Here is a 26,793-nt window from a genome sequence, read left to right on the forward strand (position 1 = left end):
CACAACATCACTGAACGCCACAGCATCACTCGTCGCCACCACAACATCCCTCCGCGGCACCACAGCATCAATTATTGTGGAACAGGAGCCCATATTACCATCGATGCCCAGGCTGCTGGCGCTGTGCGCCTCTTAGTTCCCATTCTGAATAGTTACCAAATAAAGAGACGGGCGCTGGGAGCAGGAATCACAAGAACAGGATTTATTACTCATGAGGAGAGCCTGTCATTTCCGACACGAAACAAGGTGTCATCGGGAGGTGCTCTAACAAGTGAGCTGAGACATCGTCTTTTATACCTTACAAAATACTTGGCATTACAATCACGATATTGTGAAACAAGGAAAAGACATCCCCATAATCCTCGTGTCAATCCTACCCCACATATGTTCACAATAGGGACCCTTGACCTGCTGATAAGAGGGGAGGGTAATCACGCAGCTGAGTGTTCCGCCAATTTTTAGGATGTGTGCGCCTGATCGTAGCCCAGGGGGTGGGGTGGCCAGGATCAATAGTGGGTCCTTTGAAGAGGAGTGACTCCATACAATAAGCAGTAAACAGTATCTCCTGGCTTAGGCGATGACCTCAGACATGTGTGGACAGTCAATCGCGGAGGGAGGGTTTACTAACAGAGGGGTTATTCATGAAAGGAAAGGAGGTGCTGGTCAGGCGCGGCTGTGACTCCCAAGGACAGGGTCTTGCAGAAGAAGAAGGTTTATGACTTGCCCGTGTGAGGGAGAAGGGGAGGGGGGAAGCCAGGGTGTGCACAGGGACAGAGTCGCACAGAGAGAGATCTTATGACCCGTACATGAGAGAGCGGGGGCAGTCAGGTGCAGCTGGGGAGGGCTATGTCAGCTGAGGCAAAGGATGCCTCTTCAAGAGGAAATGGGGGGTTTGCGTGGGTCAAGCAGAAGGGTTGCCTTTCAGGGCAGGGTCGCGCAGAGGGAGAGGGTTTCATGGTCTATGCATGTGAGAGAGGGGGGGTTCAAATACGCGCAGAAGGGAAGCCGGTGATTCTAATGAGCGGGAAAAAAGGCCAGGGTGCCTAGAATGGCTGTTATGTACATATGAGTACGGGCTTTTACTGGCGGAGTGATGCGGTCAATATTTTATGGTATTCATGGTGCTTACAGGGAGAGGAGTGGGAAAAAGGGAAATGAACGTCGCTTATGTACATCAATTTTTCTAATTTTCCACAGTCGCCCCTTTTTACATAACAGAGTTCATTTTTGTAATTGATGGGGGTACATATAAACAGGCGCGGTTGAAGAATTAGCATTTGTCAATACTAACATTTGGCATATAATCATGGACAGTTGATGTGATGGGCAGAATGCAGCACATAGGAAATTGCATTTGTCGAGTTCCTAACATTCAAACGCACTACACAGCATAAATGTTTCTGACTTAAAAATGTGACCAATGAACATTTTGACCAAGTAGTTGAGGGCGGAATTCAGTTCAATACGCAAGATCTCTTCGTCACAGTGTCTTTTTAGCAGTGAGCCATCACTGGTAGGCTCTAGTCCGTGTCCTTCAGTTGGCGCTGTTGAGCACCGGCGGTGGAGCTATAGGTCCAGCTCGTATTTAACCTTTCGCGTTGCAAGGTGCGGTCTGTCCTCTGCTGTTAGACCACAGTCCTGTTCCCTAACCAATCCCTTTAGTGGCGCCTTATGCTCGGCACCTATATTTCCGTGGCAACACCCTATTCCCACCTGAATGCTGTTCTTCCTTTTGGCAAGAAGTCACATGGAAAAGAGGGTGTGTTGTTCAAATAGTCGATAGGAGAGAGGGCGGAGTGGGGTCAGATTTCCTGGGACACACCAATGGGACCAAGGGAGCAAAGGATAACAAGCAGGCAGGCCCATCAATCGGGCTTGAAAAGGGGGACGGAGGCTTCAGGCACACGTGGGTTAGCAGACTGAGGGCTTCAGGGCAGCCCGTCAAGTTTCATTTTCCACGTTTGGATTTGCTGTCTCATCCCGTATCTTGTTGCTCTGCCGCTCCACCTTTGGTCGAGGTCACATGTGTCTCAAGATCTGCAGCCAGGCTGTACGTCACGTCCGACCCTTCTCCTCCGGTGATCGTAAATCTTTGAATAGGTACAAAACAAGCTTTAGAGAACTGGTCAGGAGAAGACATTTATGCATGTGAATTCTTCCCTCAATCCTACGCACTTGGGAGATACGCTCATCGGTCACAGTCAGAGGTTCATTACCAAGCAGTGCATATGTCAGCATTCCTACTGAGTTCATGCCAAGTTTTATTCATCGTCTATTCATGTCACATATGGAGAAAAGTCAGACTCTTATCAACTGTGCATTTCATCAAACTCAACATTTCGGAACCTCCAGGGAGACTCGTCTTTCTAACCTGAGCCTTAACAGTCTAACATTTCCCTTCAAGGCTGGCTAACCTTTTCAAACAGGGCGGGGGCGCTATCATCGAGAGTCAGGGTAAAACAGGTTTTTCTCGAGGGACGACAGTTACTCATGGTCATCATGTTTATATCCGGGACAGCAGCTGGGGTCAATCAAGTGGGGCGGGGATGCTTCGGGCATTCGCGCTTGGGTGCAAAGGGGTGGGGCAATCTGGGCATTGGGGGTCAATCTTGACGTTGGCGTTCGTCTCTGATGAACTAAAAAATAAGGTGCCATTGACATACAGTTCCCCTGTAAAAGGCCAGATTGGGGGACTTTAGTCGTCTTACCTGTCCTTTCCTTCTCAGCCAATTCGAGTTCATTCATTTTGCAGAAAGGAGAGGTAGTAATATGGCGAGATACGATCATTTTAGTTTTGGTCAATTTCGCTGAACACCTTCGCGTTCAATAAGTATCCAATCAGACTGGTGCCGGTGGGGCACAATTTTACCACAAAAAGGAAGAGGAAATAGGGAGACTCTCATAGAGAGTGAGAGTCGTCCGCAATCTAAACGAGCCATTCGGTACACGTATGACATGTAGAGAGAGAGAGAGAGAGAGGGAGAGAGAGAGAGAGAGAGAGATAGTCAAGTCAAGTCAAGTCATAAAATTTGTATAGCGCACTACATACCCAGAGGGTTTCAAGGCGCTTAGGAAGGGGAGGAGGATTATTTGTCAAATATCCACGTTTTAAGCTGCTTTCTGAACGTTAGGTGATTCTGGGTGAGGCGAAGGTGAGCGGGGAGTGAGTTCCATGTTTTGGCAGCCAGGTATGAGAAGGATCTGCCTCCCATGGTGGTCTTGTTGATGCGAGGTACAGTGGCGAAGGCTTGGCTGGAAGAGCGAAGTTGGCGGGAGGGGGTGTAGAAGGACAGTCGAGAGTTGAGGCATTCTGGTCCGATGTCGTAGAGTGATTTGTGTGCGTGGGTAAGCAGACGGAAAGTAATCCTCTTATTGACGGGTAGCCAGTGGAGGTCTTTGAGGTGACCAGAGATGTGTTCGTTGCGTGGGATGTCTAATATGAGCCTGGCTGAGGCGTTTTGGATTCGTTGTAGTTTCTTCTGGAGTTTAGCGGTGGTACCTGCGTAGAGGGTGTTTCCATAGTCCAGTCGGCTCGTGACTAGAGCGTGGGTGACTGTTTTCCTTGTTTCGGAGGGGATCCAGCGAAATGTTTTTCTGAGCATGCGAAGAATGTTAAAGCAGGAAGAGGATACGGCGCTGACTTGTCTGTTCATTGAGAGTGAAGAATCCAGGATGACGCCAAGGTTCCGTGCGTGGTCTGTCGGGATGGGTGCATTTCCGAGGGCTTCCGGCCACCAGGAGTCGTCCCATGCAGAGGGGGATTTACCTAAGATGAGGACTTCTGTTTTGTCTGAGTTCAGTTTCAGACGGCTTTGTTTCATCCATTCGGCGACTTCTTTCATTCCTTCGTGTAGGTTAGTTTTGGCGGTGCTGGGGTCCTTGGTGAGGGATAGGATCAGTTGAGTGTCATCCGCGTAAGAGATGATGTTGAGGTTGTGTTGGCGGGCGATGGTCGCGATGGGGCTCATGTATACGTTGAATAGGGTGGGACTGAGTGAGGATCCTTGTGGTACGCCGCAGATGATTTCAGAGGCCTCGGACTTGAATGGTGGGAGGCGGACTCTCTGGGTTCTTCCGGTGAGGAACGAGGTGATCCATTCCAGTGCCTTTCCTTGGATTCTGATGTTTCTGAGGCGTTGTAAAAGGGTGCTGTGGCAGACTGTGTCGAAGGCTGCAGAGAGGTCGAGGAGGATGAGGGCGACTGTGTCTCCATTGTCCAGTAGAGTTCGAATGTCGTCTGTTGCTGCGATGAGGGCGGTCTCAGTGCTGTGTTTGGCTCGGAAGCCAGATTGTGAGGGGTCGAGTGATTTGTTGGCTTCGAGGAAGGCGGCGAGCTGGTTGTTGACAGCTTTCTCGATGACTTTGGCCGGGAATGGAAGAAGCGAGATGGGGCGGTAGTTTTTGAGTTCGGTGGGGTCTGCTGTTGGTTTTTTCAGAAGGGCGGTGAGTTCAGCGTGTTTCCAGTCTTCTGGGAAGGTAGCGGAATTGAAGGAGCAGTTGATGACGTCTCGGAGGTGCGGAGCTATGACATAGTCTGCTTTGTTGAAGATGTGGTGAGGGCATGGGTCTGTGGGGGATCCAGAGTGGATGGAATTCATCAGGCGGATGGTGTCCTCAGTGGAGATTGGGTTCCAGGCTGTAAGGGTGTTAACGGGGGGAAGATGGTCAGCTGATGGTAGGGTGGGTTGGCTTCCTGGTTGGTTGTCAAAGCTGTTGTGGATGTCAGCAATCTTGTTGTGGAAAAAGGAGGCTAGGGAATCGCAGAGAGTTTGAGAGGGGGTGATGTCGTTGGAGTTGGCCGAGGGGTTGGAAAATTCCTTGACGATGTTGAAAAGTTCCTTGCTGTTGTGGGCGTTGTTGTCAAGTCGATCCTTGAATGCTGTTTTCTTGGCTTTTCGGATCAGTTGGTGGTGAGTACGGATGGCGCTTTTGAAGGCATCCTTGGTGCTGGTGGATGGGTCTTTTTTCCAGGCCTTTTCAAGGGAGCGGCAGAGTTTCTTGGACTTCTTGAGGTCATCGTTGAACCATGAGGCCTTCTTAATGCCAAGTTTGTGTTGACGTTTTTTCAGTGGTGCTAAGGTGTCGGCGGTGTTGGATAACCAAAGGGTGAGGTTGGAGGCGGCTTCGTTGGCGTTAGAAGAGAGGGCTGGGGAGGTTAGAAGGAGCGATGTGGAGATCTGCTCCGTGGTGATTTTGTTCCAGTTTCTTTGTAGAGTTGGTTGGAGGTGGATGATGGGTTTCGGCTTGTTGTAGGTGAAGTGAACGCAGCTGTGGTCAGTCCAGAGGAGATCCGTAGTGTGGCTGAAGGAGACATGGTTGCTGGAGGTGAAGATGGGGTCGAGTGTGTGACCTGCGATGTGGGTGGGGGAAGTGACCAGTTGTTTAAGTCCGAGGTTGGCGAGGTTGTCCAAGAGGGTGGCGGTGTTGCGGTCGTTGATCTTTTCAAGGTGGAAGTTGAGGTCTCCCAGAAGGATGTAGTCTTTGGATGGGAGCGCGTGTGGGGTGATGAAGTCTGTGATGTCTTCACTGAATTTTGCGCGGGGTCCTGGTGGTCTGTAGAGGAGGGTGCCTCGGAGTGTGGTTTTGGGGTCGATGTGGATCTGGAAGTGAAGGTGTTCGGAGTTAGCGAGGTTGGTATCAGAGCTGGTTGAGATGCGGATTGATTTCTTATGGACGATAGCGATTCCTCCTCCTGTATGGTCGGTGCGGTCTTTGCGTGTGATCTTATAGTCATCAGGGATGGCGATGGCGATGTCAGGGGCGGAGGAAGCGTTCATCCATGTTTCCGTTAGGAAGGCGACGTCAGGAGAGATGGTGTCTAGTAGGTTCCAAAGGTCAATGGCGTGCCTGTGGACCGAGCGGGTGTTGAGAAGGATGCATTCTAGGTGGTTGGGGTCGGGAGTCTGTGTTGTGGTCGTAGCGGAGATGTTGTCGGTGCCGCAGAATTTGCAGGAGTAGCATGAGAAAGGTCCATGGGTGCGTCCAGGAGCGGCTTGGACGCAGTTGGAGGCGCGACCGGGGTTAAGGGCTAGGAGGGTGGCGGGATAGATAAGGGGGGGGGAGAGAGAGAGAGAGAGAGAGAGAGAGAGACGTGTACGAAAATAGGTCATTTAGTGCGCTCACAACACAGAACAGCAGGGGGTCAGGTAACGGAGAGACGCAAACAGAGGGAGGACATAAGTCCCTACAGTACACACACACAAACTCAGACGAAGGAAGACAGTACATGTATTACATATATAAGACATTCACGACAAAACATAAAACTAATATTGGCCAGAAAGATCTATCTTTACATCCTGCGTATCTTTAATATCCTATTTACCTACGTGCTTAGCTCTTTTTACCTTTCCCTCCCTTTCCCTCTCGCTTGCTATCTTTGCGAACGTTCTCAATTGCCAATACTCACGCCTCGGTCAGCCGGTCAGAAATTAACCTGGTGGGGCTATTTACCCACGGTTGGATCTTAAACCATTTTTCAGTTTCTTCCTTTGGTGGGAAGTTCTCCAGGCTGAGGCAACGGCGGGTATGGATCGGGAGAACAGTCGGACAGCTTGGTTATATCTATAAGAGTGTGAGAAGGAGGCGGTACATTTTGAACATCAGCAACATTCCTAACTTCCCAGACGGGTGGTGCCTTGGTAATCCTTACCCCGGCACTCTTCTTTGTCCTTTCCCTATCTAGTCAAACGTCTAGTTACATTATTTAACATGCTATTTCGAGTCAATTTTCGTCATACAGTACCCGTCAAGTTTCTATGTCAGTCCATCCTCCCAGTCGCTACATTCTAAGGAGGAACAGTCATGTCTAAGTCTACGTCTTTTTTAAAAACTCATCAACATAAGGGCTATGCTCATATTCCCTCCTTCCCTTTTCGTCGGTTGTTTGATCATCGCTCTTCCACACTTCAGTCGTCGTTCCGACGCGACCTGCAGAAGGGAGGAGAAAGAAGGGGGTGGGGGCAGCATTCAAACCACATCAGCATGCAGTAGTCCGAAAATGTTTTTACTTACCACATACTCGACCTATCTCAATGTAGTGCATTTCTCTACCATCTCGGCGTTTAAGCCCAGTGGGACCAGTAGTGTCAGATAGATAATCATTGACGATCTGCGTATCTACATGAGTCACTTGGTCGCGACCCCTTTAGGTTGCGTGCAAGGGTGGCGGTCAGGTGGCATTTCTGTGGTGTCGTTTAAGGGCGTCTAAAACACTTTTCCGGCTGCCTGTGACACATAATGTAGCTGCTAAATATCGGGCCCTTTTTAACCTTCAGCCTTAATCATACTTATTCTTCGCTCACAGTAGTAATACATTCAAAACTCATTAATGCAACCGCTACAATTATACTTTCTTTTTCAAAATACCTTTAATAAAAAGTGTTGATGTACAAATACGGGCCTACAACCCAGTGGACCGGCCACGGAGCAGACTGGAACTGTACATAAGAGGAACGAAGTTGGTGGCCGTTCATTGCATAAAGTGCAGCAGTGCAATAAAATCGTATCGAACTTTCCTACAGGGCAAGCATGATGCATGTCAAGAATTCAGTTTTTCAATTAATTCATTAATTCATTATCCAAATGCTCACTCAGTGCCTACATTACACCAATTCATTGCTCCCAATCATAATTAGTACCCACCCTAAATCAGTTCATTGTCCCAACACATGATCAATATCTGTCTTACATTGCTTTCTTCTCTAAGCACATTATCACTATCCATCTTATCGACTTTCATTGTCCAAAAAGTGCATACATATCTCGGAGCATCAAGATTTGAGCAATCCGGGTGAACAGGGAGTTTGAAAGTTTCGTTTCGTGTATCGGCGCCATTTTGGGCGAGGTCAGGCAGGTTCCAGTATAGTCAGAATGTCTCCAATGACTCGTGGTTGGACCAGAACCTCTTTTGGCAGTTCAAAAAGTTTTCGTAATGGGGTGGCAGACTAACAATATGAATCATCAGTCAAAAAGTGGGGAGGGAGGCAACAATCTTTTCCTACCGGGTCATTCTGGTGTTCCACCGGAACTGAACAAATCTGTATCTTTGCAGGATTTTAGTCATTTCCAAACTGAGGCTGGCGCCGGCAGGAGTGCGCCGATGTCGCGACTCCCAGTGAGGGGGACGGGGGCGCCCATGCGGAGGGGTCGGGGGGCCCCCCGGCTCTCATAGAATCTTCAAAGTTGAGGAGAGAAGGCATGGGGCGTGTGCCCGTCCCGGGCGAAAGACCGCTTTTCGATGTGGACCCTCTTTAAGCAAGAGCGTTGGGGTGTCGCTGGAAGCCTCCACCTGGAGGGAGGTGGGGGAGGGTCGTTCGCGCTGCCTCCCCCTTCCAGCGACCCCGCGCCGTTCTTCGGCTCCAGCGCTTCGGTATTGGCCGTGCCAGCTATTGAAGATGGGGGGGGTCGGTGGCTGAGGCAAGACATCCCCCCCTTGACATGTGGCGGGACTACCTGCAACTGTCCAGGCGTTGCCGTGTGGCTGGACTACCTGTCACTCTCAGGCGTTGACATGTGGCGGGACTACCTGTAATTTTCAGGCGTGGTCATGTGGCGGGACTATCTGCAACTCTCAGGGTTGTCCGACCTCGCCTTGGCTCCGGTCCTCGTCGATGGCCAGATCAGGCAAGAGAGGGGGTGGGGGGTGGTCGATGGCTGAGGCAAGACAGCTCCCCCCCCGTGGCCTGCAGGGCAGCAGAAGAGGGAAAGGGGAGACCTCCATGATTCCTCGGGCCGTCCGCCCTACAGCCTCCCCTTTTCGACTGCGGCCAGCCGAGCCCTGCACGCATCGAGGCCTTGCCTTCCGGATGGGCGTAACCGCGGACCTGTTGCACTTCGGGAGCTTCCGGAATGGGGGTAGGTACCTATTGGTTTGTTCCTAATTCATGTGACCGTTATTTGGGCGTGGCGGGCAATGAGGCAGACATGTTTGGAGCAGGAATAGGCAATGGAGCCTAGCTACCTCGTGGCTGCCTTGGTGTCAAGCTTGTCTTCCCTCGCCATTTTTATGTTTCTTATTGCGGGTTATTTCTAACGTTTCTTATTTTATTTTTAGCGAAGTTGATAACTCATCAGTGGCCTACTGATTTCGCTCAACTCTTTTTCTTGTCTTTTTATGCCATAACCTATTATAAGCTATAGCGACTAGTCCACACTTAATGAACATGTCCTTATTAGGTGTGCCCTCCAGTGGAGCTGGATGGTTCATCTCTAATAAGCGGTCCGGGCTAAACAGGCTACCAATCAGTGGGGAGAAGATAGGCATGACGGATTACAACGGGGACAAAAGTCTGCACTACCTATCTTATCACGGCGGGCAAAGACTAGACAGAATATTTCTATTCTCCGTTGTTTGCAGGCGGTGAATACCTCAAAAGAACCAATACCGAACACTTAATGTACGGTCAATCAAACAATCAGTGGGGAGAATAAGTAGGTACGACGTGTTAAAGGTTTGCGTTACCTACCTTTTCGCTACCTACAAAGAGAGACCTTGTTCTTCCCTGTTTGTAGACAGAGAATCTCCAGACAATAATCCACGAACAACAGTTCAGGAAACAGTGGGGGAGGAAGATAGGCACGACGGATTACAACGGGGACAAAAGTCTGCGTTACCTATCCTTCACTGCTTGCAAAGGGAGAGCCTGTTGTTTCTCCGTTTGCAGACGGTGAATCTCCAGAGGTACCAACAAAAGAGTAATACTAGTATTATCCAAATCAAACAATCATTTCACAATTTGTCGCATTTACGCGACCTTACCCGGACCGGACCGTGTGGGCAGTTCTTCGCCTTCCTCCTTCCAGCGCCCGATCGTTCTCTTACTCCATGATTTTACCGCAGCAGTCCTGTGGGATTCCAGTCAGGACAGTAGGTCACTCGAGAGAGGTCCGTTCAGAATCGGTGAAGTTCATTCAATCGGCAGCCGGACGAGGGCCCTCTCAAGGCAGGTATACTCCGATCATTTAGATGTTCACCTCATCGTCTGGATCTCTCTTACTGGACCTTATGTCACTGATGGGCCCCGCGTTGGGACGCCAATTGTGGAACAGGAGCCCATATTACCATCGATGCCCAGGCTGCTGGCGCTGTGCGCCTCTTAGTTCCCATTCTGAATAGTTACCAAATAAAGAGACGGGCGCTGGGAGCAGGAATCACAAGAACAGGATTTATTACTCATGAGGAGAGCCTGTCATTTCCGACACGAAACAAGGTGTCATCGGGAGGTGCTCTAACAAGTGAGCTGAGACATCGTCTTTTATACCTTACAAAATACTTGGCATTACAATCACGATATTGTGAAACAAGGAAAAGACATCCCCATAATCCTCGTGTCAATCCTACCCCACATATGTTCACAATAGGGACCCTTGACCTGCTGATAAGAGGGGAGGGTAATCACGCAGCTGAGTGTTCCGCCAATTTTTAGGATGTGTGCGCCTGATCGTAGCCCAGGGGGTGGGGTGGCCAGGATCAATAGTGGGTCCTTTGAAGAGGAGTGACTCCATACAATAAGCAGTAAACAGTATCTCCTGGCTTAGGCGATGACCTCAGACATGTGTGGACAGTCAATCGCGGAGGGAGGGTTTACTAACAGAGGGGTTATTCATGAAAGGAAAGGAGGTGCTGGTCAGGCGCGGCTGTGACTCCCAAGGACAGGGTCTTGCAGAAGAAGAAGGTTTATGACTTGCCCGTGTGAGGGAGAAGGGGAGGGGGGAAGCCAGGGTGTGCACAGGGACAGAGTCGCACAGAGAGAGATCTTATGACCCGTACATGAGAGAGCGGGGGCAGTCAGGTGCAGCTGGGGAGGGCTATGTCAGCTGAGGCAAAGGATGCCTCTTCAAGAGGAAATGGGGGGTTTGCGTGGGTCAAGCAGAAGGGTTGCCTTTCAGGGCAGGGTCGCGCAGAGGGAGAGGGTTTCATGGTCTATGCATGTGAGAGAGGGGGGGGCTCAAATACGCGCAGAAGGGAAGCCGGTGATTCTAATGAGCGGGAAAAAAGGCCAGGGTGCCTAGAATGGCTGTTATGTACATATGAGTACGGGCTTTTACTGGCGGAGTGATGCGGTCAATATTTTATGGTATTCATGGTGCTTACAGGGAGAGGAGTGGGAAAAAGGGAAATGAACGTCGCTTATGTACATCAATTTTTCTAATTTTCCACATTAGTGCAACCATTCAACAACGACTAGTTCAAATATGTTCTCTCAATGTTTAAAGCTTTATTACAAATGTCACAAAAATACGTTAATATTTCACTTCTGTTCTTGGATTTTCGTCACAATAAAATAAACTGAACATAATTGTCACAAAAGGTATTTACAAACGTTTAAGCTATTGCCATTATAAATTGCAATAAATGTTATTTAAGTATTAATTATTTTAAAAAATTAAAAGTCATTGTTATTTGTAATATCAATACATCTAAGTCACGTATATACAAAACATGTTGCATTACAAATGCTATGTGTCACATTTGCAAAAGTTAAAAGTATTGGCATTGTAAATAACAAAGCTATTAATTTCGCTATTTTCAAAACCAACACATAAATATTAAATGTGTCATTTACAAGGCCAATAGCTCAAACTTTCCTAATGCGAGACCTATTGCATTGCAAATGCTTGTTTTACTAGGGTCGACAGTGCAGCACTGCAAAACCGGCGCCCCAGTAACAAAACCTGCCTCCCACCTTTCCTGCCTACCGGGGAAACACCTGATGTCCAATACAGCCAGTCCACCCTTGTCTTCTGAGCTCTGCTAGAGGTGAAGGCCATGAAATAAGGCTCCTCAACCAGCTGTGGGCCGCACACGGTGCACAGAGGCCAGGAGGAAGGGCACAACAAGGTGGGTGGGGCAAAAGGCAGCCAGTCTGGCAAAGAAGCCTGAAAGGAGAGGTAGCCTGGATCTGAAAATCAACCCCTGATTACTGCATTCCGTTACGCTATGGGAGCCGGAATACAAGATTTGGCTCTGCATGGCTACCACAAAGGTCTGCTTCACCGCTGCTGGTCTCTCTCAGCTGCACACACTTCAGAATCAGCCACTCTTTCCTCAGCCACTCTTTCAATGACATCTCAAATTGCGTCATTGATTTGGCAGACATTTAGCAAGTTTAGGTCAATATTAATGCTTTAAAATGTGTGCTACTTCATCAGTGTGGCATCCATTCCAGCGAGGGGCTCAGAAAATGTTAATTTGCTAACTGGGATACTGTTTCACATACCAGCATAACATTTGGCAAACCGTTAACATATTTATTTTGTCTTGGCGTGGCAAGTTCTATGCAGAGCATTAAAAGTAGTGCAAATTCAATTGGCGTTGCAATTTTTTTCATGAGCTAATAACTTTGGTGCCTTATGACAGAACTGCACAGCTTTTGGAAGGCCAATATCATGTTGAACTTATACTTATACTTAATTATGAGAAATTGGGTTACTGGTTGAAAGGGGAAAAACCCTACTCCAGTAGCAACCACAATCCTTGTCAAGGTGATATGAAAAGCAAACACAAAATTAACCTGTGCTCAGTCTCTTAGCACTGAGCAGTCATTTTAACTTAGAGGTAATGTGTAAAGTAATTATGCAACACTTCAAACATTAATAAAGTGAAATCACAACACAAGAAGAATCTCACACTAACGTAGAAAAAGAGAGCACATTTTAATAAATAATACAAGACTAAAACCACGAAAATTCAATCAGTAGAACCGAAGACATGCAAGTTTAAAGATTTCAATGAAAAGTGCTCCAGAAAAGCACTACGGGCCAACTCTAGATGTCTGGTCGCACCGGGCAAGGACAAAATCACAAGTTCAGACTTACTGCAGTACAGGGGGATGGGTGAAGGGGGGCAGCTTGAGGGACTCAGTTAGACCAGCTGAAAAAAAGTACCTTAAATCATGATTTGTGAGCGTTGCGAGGTCCTATGTTGAGGATGCGTCAACCAGCTGGGGTGATGAGTCACAACTCAGGGACTGAGTTGAGGATCCCATCAATGTGGGATTACGATGCGAAATCTGGCATCGAGGATGCGTCACTCGGTTGAGAACATGTAAAACGTAAAAGTACATCCCAAACCTTTTAAATGCATTGATTCACAATCCCCGAGTACCATCAACTGAAAAAGTTAAGGTAAGCCACGCAACTACCCACCTCTCATGAATCTCTGCCAGATAGTTACACCATAATGCAACTATATTACATTATTCAACATGATATGCGTGTGGGAAATGTAAAAGCGGTAGGCTGCATGTTGTCCCAACTTCCACTTCCAGGCTGTAGCATAAACATAGCTCCGGAATACATACTAGATATTTTAAGAACATAACATTCAAGTCGAATTCCTCTTGGAATAACATTGATGATGTCAATAAAAAGAGGGAAGTCACAACAATTCCGTTCCAGACTCGGCCCTGTATCAAATATTTGAAATACAAGAGCACCCTCTGCCATCCAATGGAACCCCATTTATCAGGCCACGATGAGCCTTCCATCGATGTGAATATTCATGTTGTAAGAAATTGGTTCATGTGATGTGAATGGTGTGAGTCCATTGCAAGTAATATGTCTGCAATTGTCTTATTTCTGGCAACCAAGTACTTCAATGTAGCAATTGACTCTCTAAGGATAAACCAATGCCTCCTCAGGTGAGGTAGTGTGGGCTAGCAATCCCAATCTGCTGGCACCCAACAACTCTCATTACATTATTGTCCATTCAGTGCCTTTTCTTTTAAAAAGGAAAATGTGTATATATTTACAACACACACAGTACTAAATACTACACATTAAATGATACATATGTACATTAGGTAGATGGGAATACCTTTGCAGCCACCACTACACTTGTTTAATTTGTTGGTGGTGCCCTGGCCCTTCTTGTAAAAACCACAAGCAAAAGCGAATATGTAAAAGAGTGGCAGTGATGGCAAAAAAAGCCTTGTGCCAATTTCATTTTCTTTCTTTATGCTTTTATTTTGGCGACCCTGTCCCACTCAAAGACCTACAGCCTCCAGTGACCCTGCAGACATTGTGCTGTGCTGATATGGGTGCTGGCATCCTCGCCCTAAAAATGCTGGTCTGGTGCACCTGTTCTCTCCAACCAGGGACACAGAAAGTGGGAGCGGCGCAGAGGTCCACACTGTTTATTGGTCCCTGGGAGCTAGGGCCCCAGGGACCAGAAGGACATTTGTGCTGCAGGGGGGGGGAGAGTTTCTTGCATCGGGACACAGAAATGTAGCCCCCGGGCCAAAAGACCCTGCGGGAAGGGGGCCCTACAAACACATCCTCACAATTTAAACAAAAGTAAATAGGTTTGCATTAATGGCTCAGACCTCTCCAAGAGAAATTGTCCTTTTCTTTTTAAAGAGACAAAACCTTCAAAATGCATATCGGCCAGTTTTCTTCTTCTTGGGCTAATTTTTTCCCCGAGGGCAAGGCCTACCTACCAGGAGAAATCCAATCAGCTTTCTCTCTTCCAAAGGGGCACATTTTCAGTGATCTGGATTTCCTGGTTCCCTGTGCCAACTGTGTTCTAATCCCGGGTTCTGGTGCTCCTCTCCTGCTGTTGGGGACATCTTGTGCCACTCCTCCACAGCCAAACAGTTGAACAAACTCCTTGCTCCACTTTCCAGGCCCCTGAGTTTCTTGGGCAAGTTGAAAAGCAGTTGGAAGGCCAGTGGAGTCTAAGTGCTTCCCCCACCTGGTCCTCAGGGGTCACAAGGGGTCACAAGGGGCCATTGCCACTGGCCCTGGTGAGACCCACCAAAGTCTCGGGGATTCAGCTGGAGTCAAAGCAGCAGATTTACAATAAGTGACGCATCCCTGCATTATTGTGCGCCGCAGCTCCACCACCATTGGTGTGCCTTATTTTAAAATGCAAAAACCACAGTTGATGGACAGAATGCAGAACAATGTCATACATTCACCCTAGTACAGAGATCTGGGCCTAAATCCATCGTTTTTTTGCACTCCACACCTCCCCAGTTCAGACATGGCCATATGCAAATCAGCCTTGACCCTGTGCCTCATGGGAACAGTCAAGCCCGAACTGTCAAGCCATGTCTTTCCTGGACCGGAAACAAGCATCCTAGGACCGGTTTCTGGCTATCAGCCGTCTTCAGCCAGGATAGCTTGACTACAGTGGTGTGGAGAGCATGGGACTCACGTCTGAGCATACCCATCCCACTCGGGTGACAAATGCAAAAATAACAGTTGATGGACAGAATGCAGAACAATGTCATACATTCAACCCTTTACAAAATGAGCTGAACGATATGGTGAGACAGACAGACATTTAAAAATTACATATTTAAATGTAAAAAGTGCACCAATATTTACATTACTATAACTTGCTGTTCCAGTAATTCGGGGCGCGGGGGAGAGGCACTCCCGTGTACGATCTGTAAGAGTTGTGGGGAAGACAAACTCTGTGGGTAGCCTACATCAGGCGAAAAAATCAATAGAGCCGTCTGAAAGCTTAAGCGGGGCATGCGAGACCTTACTTGTTTGAAGAGTGTCCTCTACGGGGATACCTATTGTCGGTCCCTCGGCGTCCCGGCTGGTAGGTGTGTGCCAGTGGCGTTTAGTTTAATACCCGCGTATGCTGATATTTCCGGGTAGTAGGCTGCCTCGTCATGGGGGGCAGTGCCTTAGTGCGCGCAGGCGCAGAAGGTTGTCTACAAAGGGAGTGAGAATGGCGGCCATCTTAAGACGTAGTCTTGTATGTACTAAAATGTCAGGGGCATTCGTCACTTATTTGGCCCTCAGGAACTATCATGCATGACACCTAACCAACCTCATTGTATGCCATTTCTACAAGAGCTGCATCATTTATGTTGTGTATTGTTCCTCCTTTATTCGCAGGTTTTTCCTTGCAGTTGTCAAGTGTCTGTAAGTATACAGACACTATTTTTACCATTCACTTTTTTCCACACACCTTAGCGCGTGGCACCTAATTTTGCCACTCACTTCACCTACCCCATGGTCCTGAAGAAAGTGCCACCTATTTTTTCCAGAAGGGACTGAAACATGTAGACCACATAAGCCAACTCTTAGTAATAATTTTTCTAATTGTAGTTGCATCACATATACATATTTTTTAACCAATACCCTGGGCCGCCAACAATAAAACAGTAGGTAAGGATTCCCAGAGGTATCTTTTAAAACTCACCTTCATCTACATCACACAGTTGCAAGACACCTGTTCCGCTGTATTCAGTGGTGGAAGCACAACCAGGCGGCATCCGGCTGCCTGGTTGGACCCCGATGATAAAGCATGACACCAACCAGGTTGGTGTGTGAGGGGTTTATTAACAAGACCCATCGGGTCCAGTCAGAAGGCCATTGTCACAAGTGACCTAGATTATCAGTAAATATTCCAACACATAGCGGGCTGGTCCACATTGATTCTACATAATACATTTGGGGACAGGACGCGCCCCTAAAAACCCTTGCTCTACCTTTTGATTATTCCCAATACTTGTACCCCAAAACCCTTTGTTCTCTGAGGGGAGAGGGGTCTGTACCCAGCTCAAGCCAGTTTTGAAGCACTCTGTTTACCAGACTTCTCCTTTCCTTTCACAGCGCAGGACAGGCACATCAGATGCCCCACAGGAGGTGGAGCCAGCATTGTGGAAGGCAAGTACAGTCCTGGAGCACTTTGTTGACAGTCTTCCTTCTCTTCTTTCAGTGTGCAGGGCAGAGCAATCAGACACACCACAGGGGGTGGAGCCAGCACTGTGGGGGCGAGCAAAGTCCTATTCAGGTCCCAGGTGCCACTACTCCCTCCCATCTAGATACAGATCTCTCTATTTACCACTGGGCTGACTCATTCAAAAGAATGATGGATTTAATCCAGATCTCTTGACTGGGGGAGAATGTTTTGAATTTTTCCGCATTCCGTTTATCAATTGTGTGTCTTTTGCTTTCTCACCATAAGAGCGCCAGGTATGCCCAGACGTGAGTCCTGTGCTCTCAATGCCACTGGAATCAAGCTATCCTGGCTGAAGAGGGGTAAAACCCCGAAACCGGTCCTAGGGTGCTTGTTTACAGTCCAAGGTGGACCTGGCCTGGCAGTTCGAGTTGGACTGTTCCCATTGGGCGCAGGGTCAAGACTGATTTTCATATGGCTGAGTCCAAACTGGAATGGCATGGGGAGCAAAAAAACGATGGATTTAGGCCTAGATCTCTGTACTGGGGTGATTGTATGGCATTGTTCTGCATTCTGTCCATCAATATTTCTTTTTGCATTCGTCACCCCGAGTGGGACGGGTATGCTTAGACGTGAGTCCTGTGCTCTCCATGCCACTTGAATCAAGCTATACTGGCTGAAGAGGGGTGAAATCCCGAAACCAGTCCTAGGATGCTTGTTTTCAGTCCAGGGTGGACCTGGCCTGGCAGTTCGGTGCTGGGCTGTACCCATTGGGCGCAGGGTCAAGACTGATTTGAATATGGATGGGTCCAAACTGAAACGACATGATGAGCAAAAAAAAAACTATGGCTTTAGGCCCATATCTCAGTACTGGGCCTTAGTATGATATTGTTCGGCATTCTGTCCATCAATAGTTCTTTTTGCATTGATCAAGATAAGGCTGAATATGCAGCCTTTGCCTTGTGGCATGCCTTTTACATGGGAAGAAACCAGTGCGGCCGCCTTCTGGCTCACAAATTATGTGAGTCTAGACAGCAATAGGGAGTTCAGGACAGTGACAGTGTCTGAGGACGCAGATAGCGCCAAAGCCTTTCGTGACTTTTACTCTCAACTTTACAAAGAACATACGCTGGACTGTTTGAGCGGCGCAGCTTATATAGCGGAGGCAAAGCTCCCTTCCCTCACACAGGCCCAGGCTGACCACCTACAAAAAGAGATCAGAGTCAAGAAGATTTTAGCCGCCATCTTTCGCCTTAAACTTGCCAAATTCTCCCGGAACTGACGGCTTAACAGGCACCTTTTATAAAACCTTCTGTCCAATGGTAGCGCCTCTCTTAACCCGTCTTTTTAATTCCTTCGTCTCCACATGGGCGATCCCGGAGGACATCCTCGAGGTGGCTAGAGTTGTCATCCCGAAGCCCTGGAAGGATAAGGACAGCTGCGGGGCATATAGCCCTATTTCCCTCCTCAACAATGATCTTAAACTTTTCACAGGGATCCTATCCTACCTGTTGGCGCCCTATATTCCGGGACTCATTGACCCAGGCCAGGCGGGGTTCATCCCTCAGTGTAAGACAAGCGACAATACCAAATGGTACTTCATCCTATAGAGAAGGCCTCCCAGACGACGGGGGAATATATGCTCTTCACCGTTGATGTGGAGAAGACCTTCGACCTGGTCCACTGTCCATATCTAGAGCAGGTTCTGACGCATGTAGGGATGGGAAATAAGCTTAGGACCCTCATTCTCAACGGCTACTGACACCTCACAGCCTCTGTCCGCATTAACGGACAGACCTCGACTCGGTTTCCTATTAGCAGGGGCACTCGGCAGGGGTGTCCGCTTTCACCCCTGCTCTTTGTTCTACACATAGAACCCTTCGCTCTAACTGTCCAGCGCAATCCCCTTATTACCGGGATCAAATTTGGAGGCCTCTAAGCCGACGACGTCCTGGTGTCTCTTTTGGATCCTGTCCCAGCACTAGAAACATTCCTGACTGAATTGGATCGCTTTAAGAAGGCGTTGGGCTTTAGGGTCAATGTGGAGAAATCGATCACCTTCAACCTCTCGCGTCGCCCTTGACGCTGTCGCATCTTCAGTCCAGACACCCTCTCCGGTGGGCAGAGGAGACTGTCCCCTACCTGGGCATTTGGTTGGCACCTACGCTGCCAGCAGTAGTCTCCGTTAACTACACTAGGCTGCAGACACAGATCCGGATGGAGCTGCGGAGGTGGAAACACTTTCCAATTTCCTAGCTGGGTAGGCTGGCTGCCACCAAAATCACAATTCTCCCCAAGATATTATATCTTTGTCAGACACTATCTCTGCGACATCCACGGGGTGGATTAAGCAAGTCGAATCTGAGCTGTTGCAGTTCATATGGCAGGCCGCAGACCCCGAATGAAGGGAATCATTACAATGTTACCCCCAGAGGAGGGGGGCTGGGGGTCCCTGATCTCCAGCTTTACTTTTGGGTGGCGCAGCTTCGTCACTTGGTCGAACAGAGTTGTGCCAAATCTGAGAAACATGGGTTGTTTCAGGACCAAGCAGTGGCAGCAACACCACTAAGGAAAGGTCCCCTTCCTACATAAGGCCCACAGGCCTCCCAACCTCTATACCTCTCATATCACCAGGACGATTCTGGAAGCTTGGAACCAGACTTGCCTGAAACACAATCTGACAACCTTCCCCTCTCCCCTCACTCCGCTTTTTGATAATACTGACTTCCAACCGGTGATGGGTGAGTCTACTTTTGCGCGATGGCGTCCCACGGGCTGCCGCTCCTTGGGGTACCTGTTCTATTTGGAGGGGATTATCCCCTTTCCCCACATCCGCTCCCAGTATGGGATCCCCGAATCCGAGAGACTTCACTACCTGCAGCTGCGCCACTGGGCCCTCCATACCACTCGCACGACCGCAGGCACAGGGTTATTTTACATCCTACAAAAATTGGCTACAGACGCATACATCAGATAAAAAGCATCTCAGATTTATATAAGATGTTGCCTACTAGACATACATATGTACAGAACGCCGGCTGTGTGCGCTGGAAATGGGACCTAGGTCGGAACCTCAGTCATAAGGAGTGGGAAGAGGTGTACTACAGGACCCGTCATTCAGCACACAACATGGGGCTGACGGAGACACTGACCAAGGTGACCACATACTGGTATTGAATGCCCAACTGCATCCACAAGATGGATCCTCGACATAGTGCGGACTGTTGGCGAGGTTGTGGGAAGCGTGGCATGCTGGTGCACCTCTTGTGGGACTGTGAACAGCTAAACACCTGTTGGATGCAGGTCTTGGACGAAATAGACAAACACCTTGATACCCAACTCCCGCCGTTCCCAAGCTATGAACCCTCTAACATACCCACTCAAGTCTGGGCGGGGTCGCCAGATTGCGACAGCTCTGGGCTCCGCTACACAAAACATCTTAATTCATTGGCGGACCACGTGCATTCCCTCATTCACGGGTTGGTTGCAGCGCTTGTGGTTGGTTCTAGGGATGGAGAAGATGACCCCCACTCTAGCTGAGAAGGGTTCCACTTTCGTAGATCTTTGGCAGCCATTCCTCACTCTGTTGGCCTCTGAGTTCCGTGAGCTTACATGCCCAAGATATCTCCGTCCATATGACCACTTCGAGGTGCTCGAAGCAGCATCTATGCTGTAGATCAGAACTCAGATGTTCTCGAATGCTTTTAATAAATAAACGAGTTCTGATGTGATAGCAGGCAGGCCTCCACACAGAGCTCCCTAGCTCTGGCATTTAAGAAAATTGCAGACTTTGGCACAAGCATTATATAATTATTTTGGCTCACTGAAGTTTTCAGGAGGGGTTCTCTTTTACCGGGGCTGATGTAAAAAGAATGCGCCAGCAACGCTTATCAGCGGGTGCCTGAACATCAGTTGCCCTTATCAGGAAGAGGGACCTTTGTGCACCTTGGCTGACACAGGGGATGCTGCAGGTCTTCCTAGTTACTCATTACAGGTGGTGAGTGAACATTAGCTCTGTCCTCTGTCACTGCCAGGACCTGCAGCGGTGCAGATAAACCGGCAATCTGAATGATAGCAATCAGGACGATAAAATGTGTTCATTATTTAAAGTTACCTTCAGCTGGACCATATTCTATACCAAATGTTTGACATTTTATTTCCGTGGAGTGGGTTGAAGGACTCATACGACATACTTTACATGTACTGTCAATTATCATGTATGAAAACATATTTGTATTTGCATTTTCGTGTGTGCAGGTGTGAGGGCAGATTCCACCATTAGAACTATTATTGTCTGAGCTGTCGTCAAGATTTTTTTTTTTAAATGGCTGTCACTGAGATTTTGGTCCACATTTTCCTTGCTAGCCAGTGTTCATTTGCATAATGCTGAGACACAAAAGCACATATTCATTCAAGCAGCCAGAGTAATGTTTAACCCCAAATTTAAAAATCAGCTGGTATATAAAAAGGGAAAGTAAGGTGAACACAGGGGCCATCAGAGAGACTTCGTGGCCCGTCAGCATATTTGTTTTTTCCTTAGCTCCATTATAGCGCCAATAGATGTTTACATGTATCTGTCTGAAAAGTATTAGAACTCTGGTGGTGTTAAATACAGAAAGATCAATTTAAAACGTTCCTCCATTTTTGCAATTCAAATCCATATCCGCTGGAAGGACAGGCCTTGCAATATTCGGATTGTTTTTCAAACCATTCATATATTGTTTTCACCTAGTTTTCGTTCACCCAAGACAACCCGAAAATGAGCAATTCAGATGTAAAAGAGACCAAAACTTTTTTGATTTGGGATTATGTGGTCTTTGCGGGGCTGTTCCTGATTTCTTCCGGCATCGGAGTCTTCTTTGCTGTTAAAGAGAGGAAGAACAAAACCTCGAGTGACTTTTTGGTCGGGGGCAAACAAATGACGTGTGGGCCTGTGGCGCTGTCCCTGACCGCCAGCTTCATGTCCGCCGTCACTGTTTTGGGTGCACCTTCAGAGGTCTACCGCTACGGGGCGTCTTTCGTTCTATTTTTTATTGCCTATGCCTTTGTTATTGTTTTTACCGCTGAGCTCTTCGTCCCCATTTTTTATCGATCTGGAATCACCAGCACGTACGAGGTAAGAAGTTGCGCATTCATTGCATGTATGTGGGTAACGGAGGATATGTGTGTGATGTGATCCAAGGAGTCATGGCTAAAACAGAAGTGTGGTTTAATGCAAAGTTGTTGACTAAAGATCTAAATTATGTATGACGGTTGTTTAATGTAAAAGAGAAATAAGCAATGGAAGCGATATGTGGTTGTTCATTCATTAATGCAACGGTACTAAGGTCCAGGGCTTATCCTCAAAGTATAAATCCTTTGATTTTTTTGTTTGTTTTTGTTTGTATGAGGGTCTGAGCCTCAATTGTTACACCATAATCAAATCATTTGTTAAACAGACATAACATAATTATCGTTTCTTCATGTAATCAGTACCCGACTTTATGCATTGTACGTAATGCTACATACAAATACATAACCCTGTCTGCCTTTTTCTGTCTTTAATACAAAAGATGCAAATATCAATCGCTATCTACAAACTGCATGCAGACTTATCGCAAGCTTTACTAACTCGTGCTTATTACATATTTGTTGGTATTCTTGTTCTAAACAAGCATTGGATTCTCACTAGGTCCGATTTTAATTTGGTCATCTGTGTCATATGTGTGTGTGTAACCTGCCTCTTTCTGTTCCTCCCATGTCTGTGCCCTGTCTTCTTTTCTCGAAGCATTTATTGCAAAGCACCAGAAGCCCAGGGAATAAAAACAGCTCTTCTGTTAACTTGAGGAAAGAAAAAAGGCCGCTTTCCCACCTGTTGCTTCAGCTCCTGTGAGGCGGAGGGTGTATTATTCCCCATTCTTAAAATAAAGACATGGAGGATAAACAGAACCAGATGTCTGTGATTGCAATAGGGCTAACATCACAGTTCTGGCTGTCAACAGATATGAAAGCTTCATACACTAGCTTGTGATGGGTAGGAGATGAGTTCCTGGGTTAGGAGGTGGTGACTCCTCGGATGCTGATTGTGGTTAGGGTGCTCAGCTCTGGAGTTTTGTTAGGTGTGAGGTGAGTTAGAGGGATTGTGCAGGAAGGGATACTCGAAAGCATTGTGCTTGGTGTGCAGACTGGGCTCTTCAGGAGTGAGCTCCAGTTAAATATCAAGCAGTTCATTTTGTAGCGTGAACAAGGGAGTTGCGGTCTAGTCACCAGTAAGTGGCTGCAATTAATTACACGTCACATAATCACACATCTAATGTGAGTTATGCATAAGGGCAGTCACATTCTTCTGAGGAGAGTCTGTTTGTGCTTTTAGGTAGCTGGGCTAGAGGTTGGGTGACAGAAGAAGCCTGTATCAAGGTGTCATTGGTGGCTATCAGAAGCATTAAATCAATCAATCAATCAATCACAGAAATTTGTATAGCGAGCTACTCACCCGAGAGGGTCTCAAGGCGCTAATGGGGAGGGGGGGGGTTTGGTGAACGCTATTGCTCGAATAGCCAGGTCTTGAGTTGTTTCCTGAAGGAGAGATGATCCAGGGTCAGCCGTAGGTGAGCGGGGAGGAAGTTCCATGTCTTGGCTGCCAGGTAGGAGAAGGATCTTCCTTCGATGGTGGACTTTCGAATTCGTGGGACGGAGGCGAGGGCGAGGTTGGCGGATCGGAGCTAGCGGGTGGGTGTGTAGAAAGCATTGTGTGTGTGTCCTTGACAGTCATTGTAGGAATAGACAGCGTCATTCTAGTTTATGGGCCGACTTCCTTGATCTAATTTTAGCACTGTACTTCATACACCAAAGAACATGTCTATGATAATAAGTAGAGAGATTGATTTATGGAGGGGGAGCTACTGGTGTTGTAGTCAGCAGATATGGCAAGTTGGGTTTCTGTGCTATTGTCCATGGAATTTGTAGAAACTTTTAGGGCCGTCAGGATATATAATAATAATAATATATATATATATATGTTTGATATGAAGCTCAAATTTATAATTTGTGTAACCTGAGATAGTAAGTTTTTTCCTTTAAGGTATTTTTCTGTTCTTTGAAACTGAAAAGAAAATACAAATGTGATGCAGCGAGCGCAACAGAATTAATTTTATTTATTTTTTACGTTACTTACCTGTAATCGTCCGTTTCCCGTATTTTAAAAACCCCCACCATGCCCCTCCCCCGCCCCACGTCACCACCCGGTGTAACGCCCCACACGGGCCGTCGCTGGGTTCCTGACACCTAATCCTGTCGGAAACTGACATTGGGTGTCCCTGGAAAGGCCCCCTTCCCTCCTGGCCCTCATCATCCTTCACAGTGCCTGCCACACAGTGCAAGTATGTTTATAAACTTCCATTTTCCAATGGGAGCTTGTGCTGCAGGTGTTTTCACACACCGCACAAGCTCCCATGTGAAAATTGATGTTTCCGACCGTACTATGGGTGGTAACATCCAAATGAGGGTTTCGGAACCGCTGACCTATGGTCGGGTGGTTCCTTCTAAGCAACAGCATCCGTCCAACATCGCCATGAGGGCCTCTGTGTCTAATTGCTGTGAGATTAGACATATTCTATGATTTAACTGTGGTTTCTAGTGTGCAGATAGAAACTTGCACTGGAGAGTCTCCCTTGAGTATAAATCTCACTTGAAAACTGTATTTGCTTGGCCTTATGCTGTGACACAATGCTTAGCATTATTTTAAAACAGCAGTTTGTATGGGCACCACCAGAGACATTATTGCCATGAGACCCTTTGAGTATTTAATGCTTCACAATTGTTTCACCTACTGTACAATTCAGCACTGCAGAATTTCGCAGTGCTGCCCTTATTGTAGTACATCTAGATGCCCATTTGATTAACTGTAACAAATAACTTGATGAAATAAAAATACTTGAATTAATCTCAGTCACTAACGATCACCCAGGCCACATTCCAGTCTAGCACTTTTCATTCACTATGCCTCTAGTCAGAGAACTCCCCTAGTACAAACAGTGCCTCGCGAACTGCCAGACAAGGTCTACTTCAGTTCAGAACAACCCCTGACCAGTTTCTGCCTACTCAGGACTCATCAGTGAGTAATAGTAATGTGTAACAATAAGTGGGATGGCAATGTTTAGGCATACTTGTCACATTTATTGTGTCTATGCAACAAACATATTTTGTTGACAGCACACTTACGGCCTGATTACGATTTTGGTTTAAAAACCTCCGATCGACAGTCAGATTCCCTTAGACCGTGCTGTAACCCATCATCCCTATATTTACAACAAGGGGTGGTGAGGGACAGAGTCTCTGAATTAAACAGAATACTCTCACCCAGTCAAGAGATCAGGGCTAGATCCAACACCGTTTTTTAGCTCACTGCACCATCCCAGTTTCAGAACCTGGCTGTATGCAAATTAGTCTGTTCCTGTCCCAGTGCATGATGGGAACAGGGCAAACCAAACTACAAAAGCCAATTCTTACACTGGGAAGGAAACAAGCTACCGGGGTCGGCCCGGCTTGCTTGAATCCTGATGGTGCAATGAGCAAGGGACTCACATCTGAGTATACCCTTCCACGCTTAGGGTGGACAAAAATATTTACAACAAGGGGTGGTGAGGGACAGAGTCTCTGAATTAAACAGAATACTCTCACCCAGTCAAGAGATCAGGGCTAGATCCAACACCGTTTTTTAGCTCACTGCACCATCCCAGTTTCAGAACCTGGCTGTATGCAAATTAGTCTGTTCCTGTCCCAGTGCATGATGAGAACAGGGCAAACCAAACTACAAAAGCCAATTCTTACACTGGGAAGGAAACAAGCTACCGGGGCCCTGTTCCCATGATGCACTGGGCCAGGGACAGACTGATTTGCATATAGCCAGGTTCTGAGCTGGGATGGGGCAGTGAGATAAATAACGGTGATGGATCAAGCCCTGATCTTTGGACTGGGTAAGAGTGGTCTGTTTAACTCAGACACTCTGTTCATCACCACCCCCTTTTCTAAATCATTTTTGGCCACTATAGGTGTGGCAGGGTATACTCAGACATGAGTCCCTTTCTCACTGCTCCATCAGGATTCAAGCAAGCCGGGCCGAAGAAGGCTGAAATGCCAGAAACCGGTCCCCGGTAGCTTGTCTCCTTTCTGGTGAAGAATTGGCTTGGTAGTTTAGTCTGCCCTGTTCCCATGATGCACTGGGCCAGGGACAGACTGATTTGCATATAGCCAGGTTCTGAGCTGGGATGGGGCAGTGAGATAAATAACGGTGATGGATCAAGCCCTGATCTTTGGACTGGGTAAGAGTGGTCTGTTTAACTCAGACACTCTGTTCATCACCACCCCCTTTTCTAAATCGTTTTTGGCCACTATAGGTGTGGCAGGGTATACTCAGACATGAGTCCCTTTCTCACTGCTCCATCAGGATTCAAGCAAGCCGGGCCGAAGAAGGCTGAAATGCCAGAAACCGGTCCCCGGTAGCTTGTCTCCTTTCTGGTGAAGAATTGGCTTGGTAGTTTAGTCTGCCCTGTTCCCATGATGCACTGGGCCAGGGACAGACTGATTTGCATATAGCCAGGTTCTGAGCTGGGATGGGGCAGTGAGATAAATAACGGTGATGGATCAAGCCCTGATCTTTGGACTGGGTAAGAGTGGTCTGTTTAACTCAGACACTCTGTTCATCACCACCCCCTTTTCTAAATCGGAACCCATCATCCCAGCTTGACCAATTACGATGCTCGCGGTCAGAAGGGGAATTCCAAATTGGTTCCAAGCGACATTCAGAGCATCTGAGTGGGTTACAGCTCCCGGAACAGCGTTTCACAGCCACTGATTAAAATGTCATATTCCAACAGCCATTCCTACTCGGTATGCCCCAACACGAAAAGGCTTTCAGAAACTGACTTTGGGGGCCCCTAGCAGACGCCCCTTCATCCTGAGTCCTCTGCTTTGGGGTCAAGGGGGAACCCAAGGGACCCCCCTGTAAAACCATGAACAGTGTGGCAGGCACCCTGGGTTACCCACAACAGGGTGTAAGGTTTTCCACAGACACCCTTTTTCCCCATAGGCGCCTGTGTTGCACACTTTTTCCCCATAGGAGCCTGTGTTGTCAGACGGAATACAGACTCCCATTGAAGTCAATAGGATTC

At 47.6% G+C, this 26,793-nt stretch overlaps 1 protein-coding gene across 1 annotated transcript in view; it reads left to right on the forward strand.

The window, feature by feature from the left end:
* The first annotated feature begins 21,381 nt into the window (after positions 1-21,381).
* The window catches only part of LOC147729175 (sodium-coupled monocarboxylate transporter 2-like), a 278,703-nt gene continuing 273,291 nt past the window's right edge, over positions 21,382-26,793 (forward strand). The window contains exon 1 of the mRNA XM_086959488.1: positions 21,382-21,761. Within this exon, the coding sequence (XP_086815614.1) occupies positions 21,405-21,761 (357 nt within the window). The 5' untranslated portion in view covers positions 21,382-21,404. The remainder of the gene's footprint in view (positions 21,762-26,793) is intronic.

The sequence above is a fragment of the Lissotriton vulgaris genome, chromosome 2_2 (genome assembly GCF_964263255.1).
Source record: "Lissotriton vulgaris chromosome 2_2, aLisVul1.2, whole genome shotgun sequence".
Lineage (NCBI taxonomy): Eukaryota > Metazoa > Chordata > Amphibia > Caudata > Salamandridae > Lissotriton > Lissotriton vulgaris.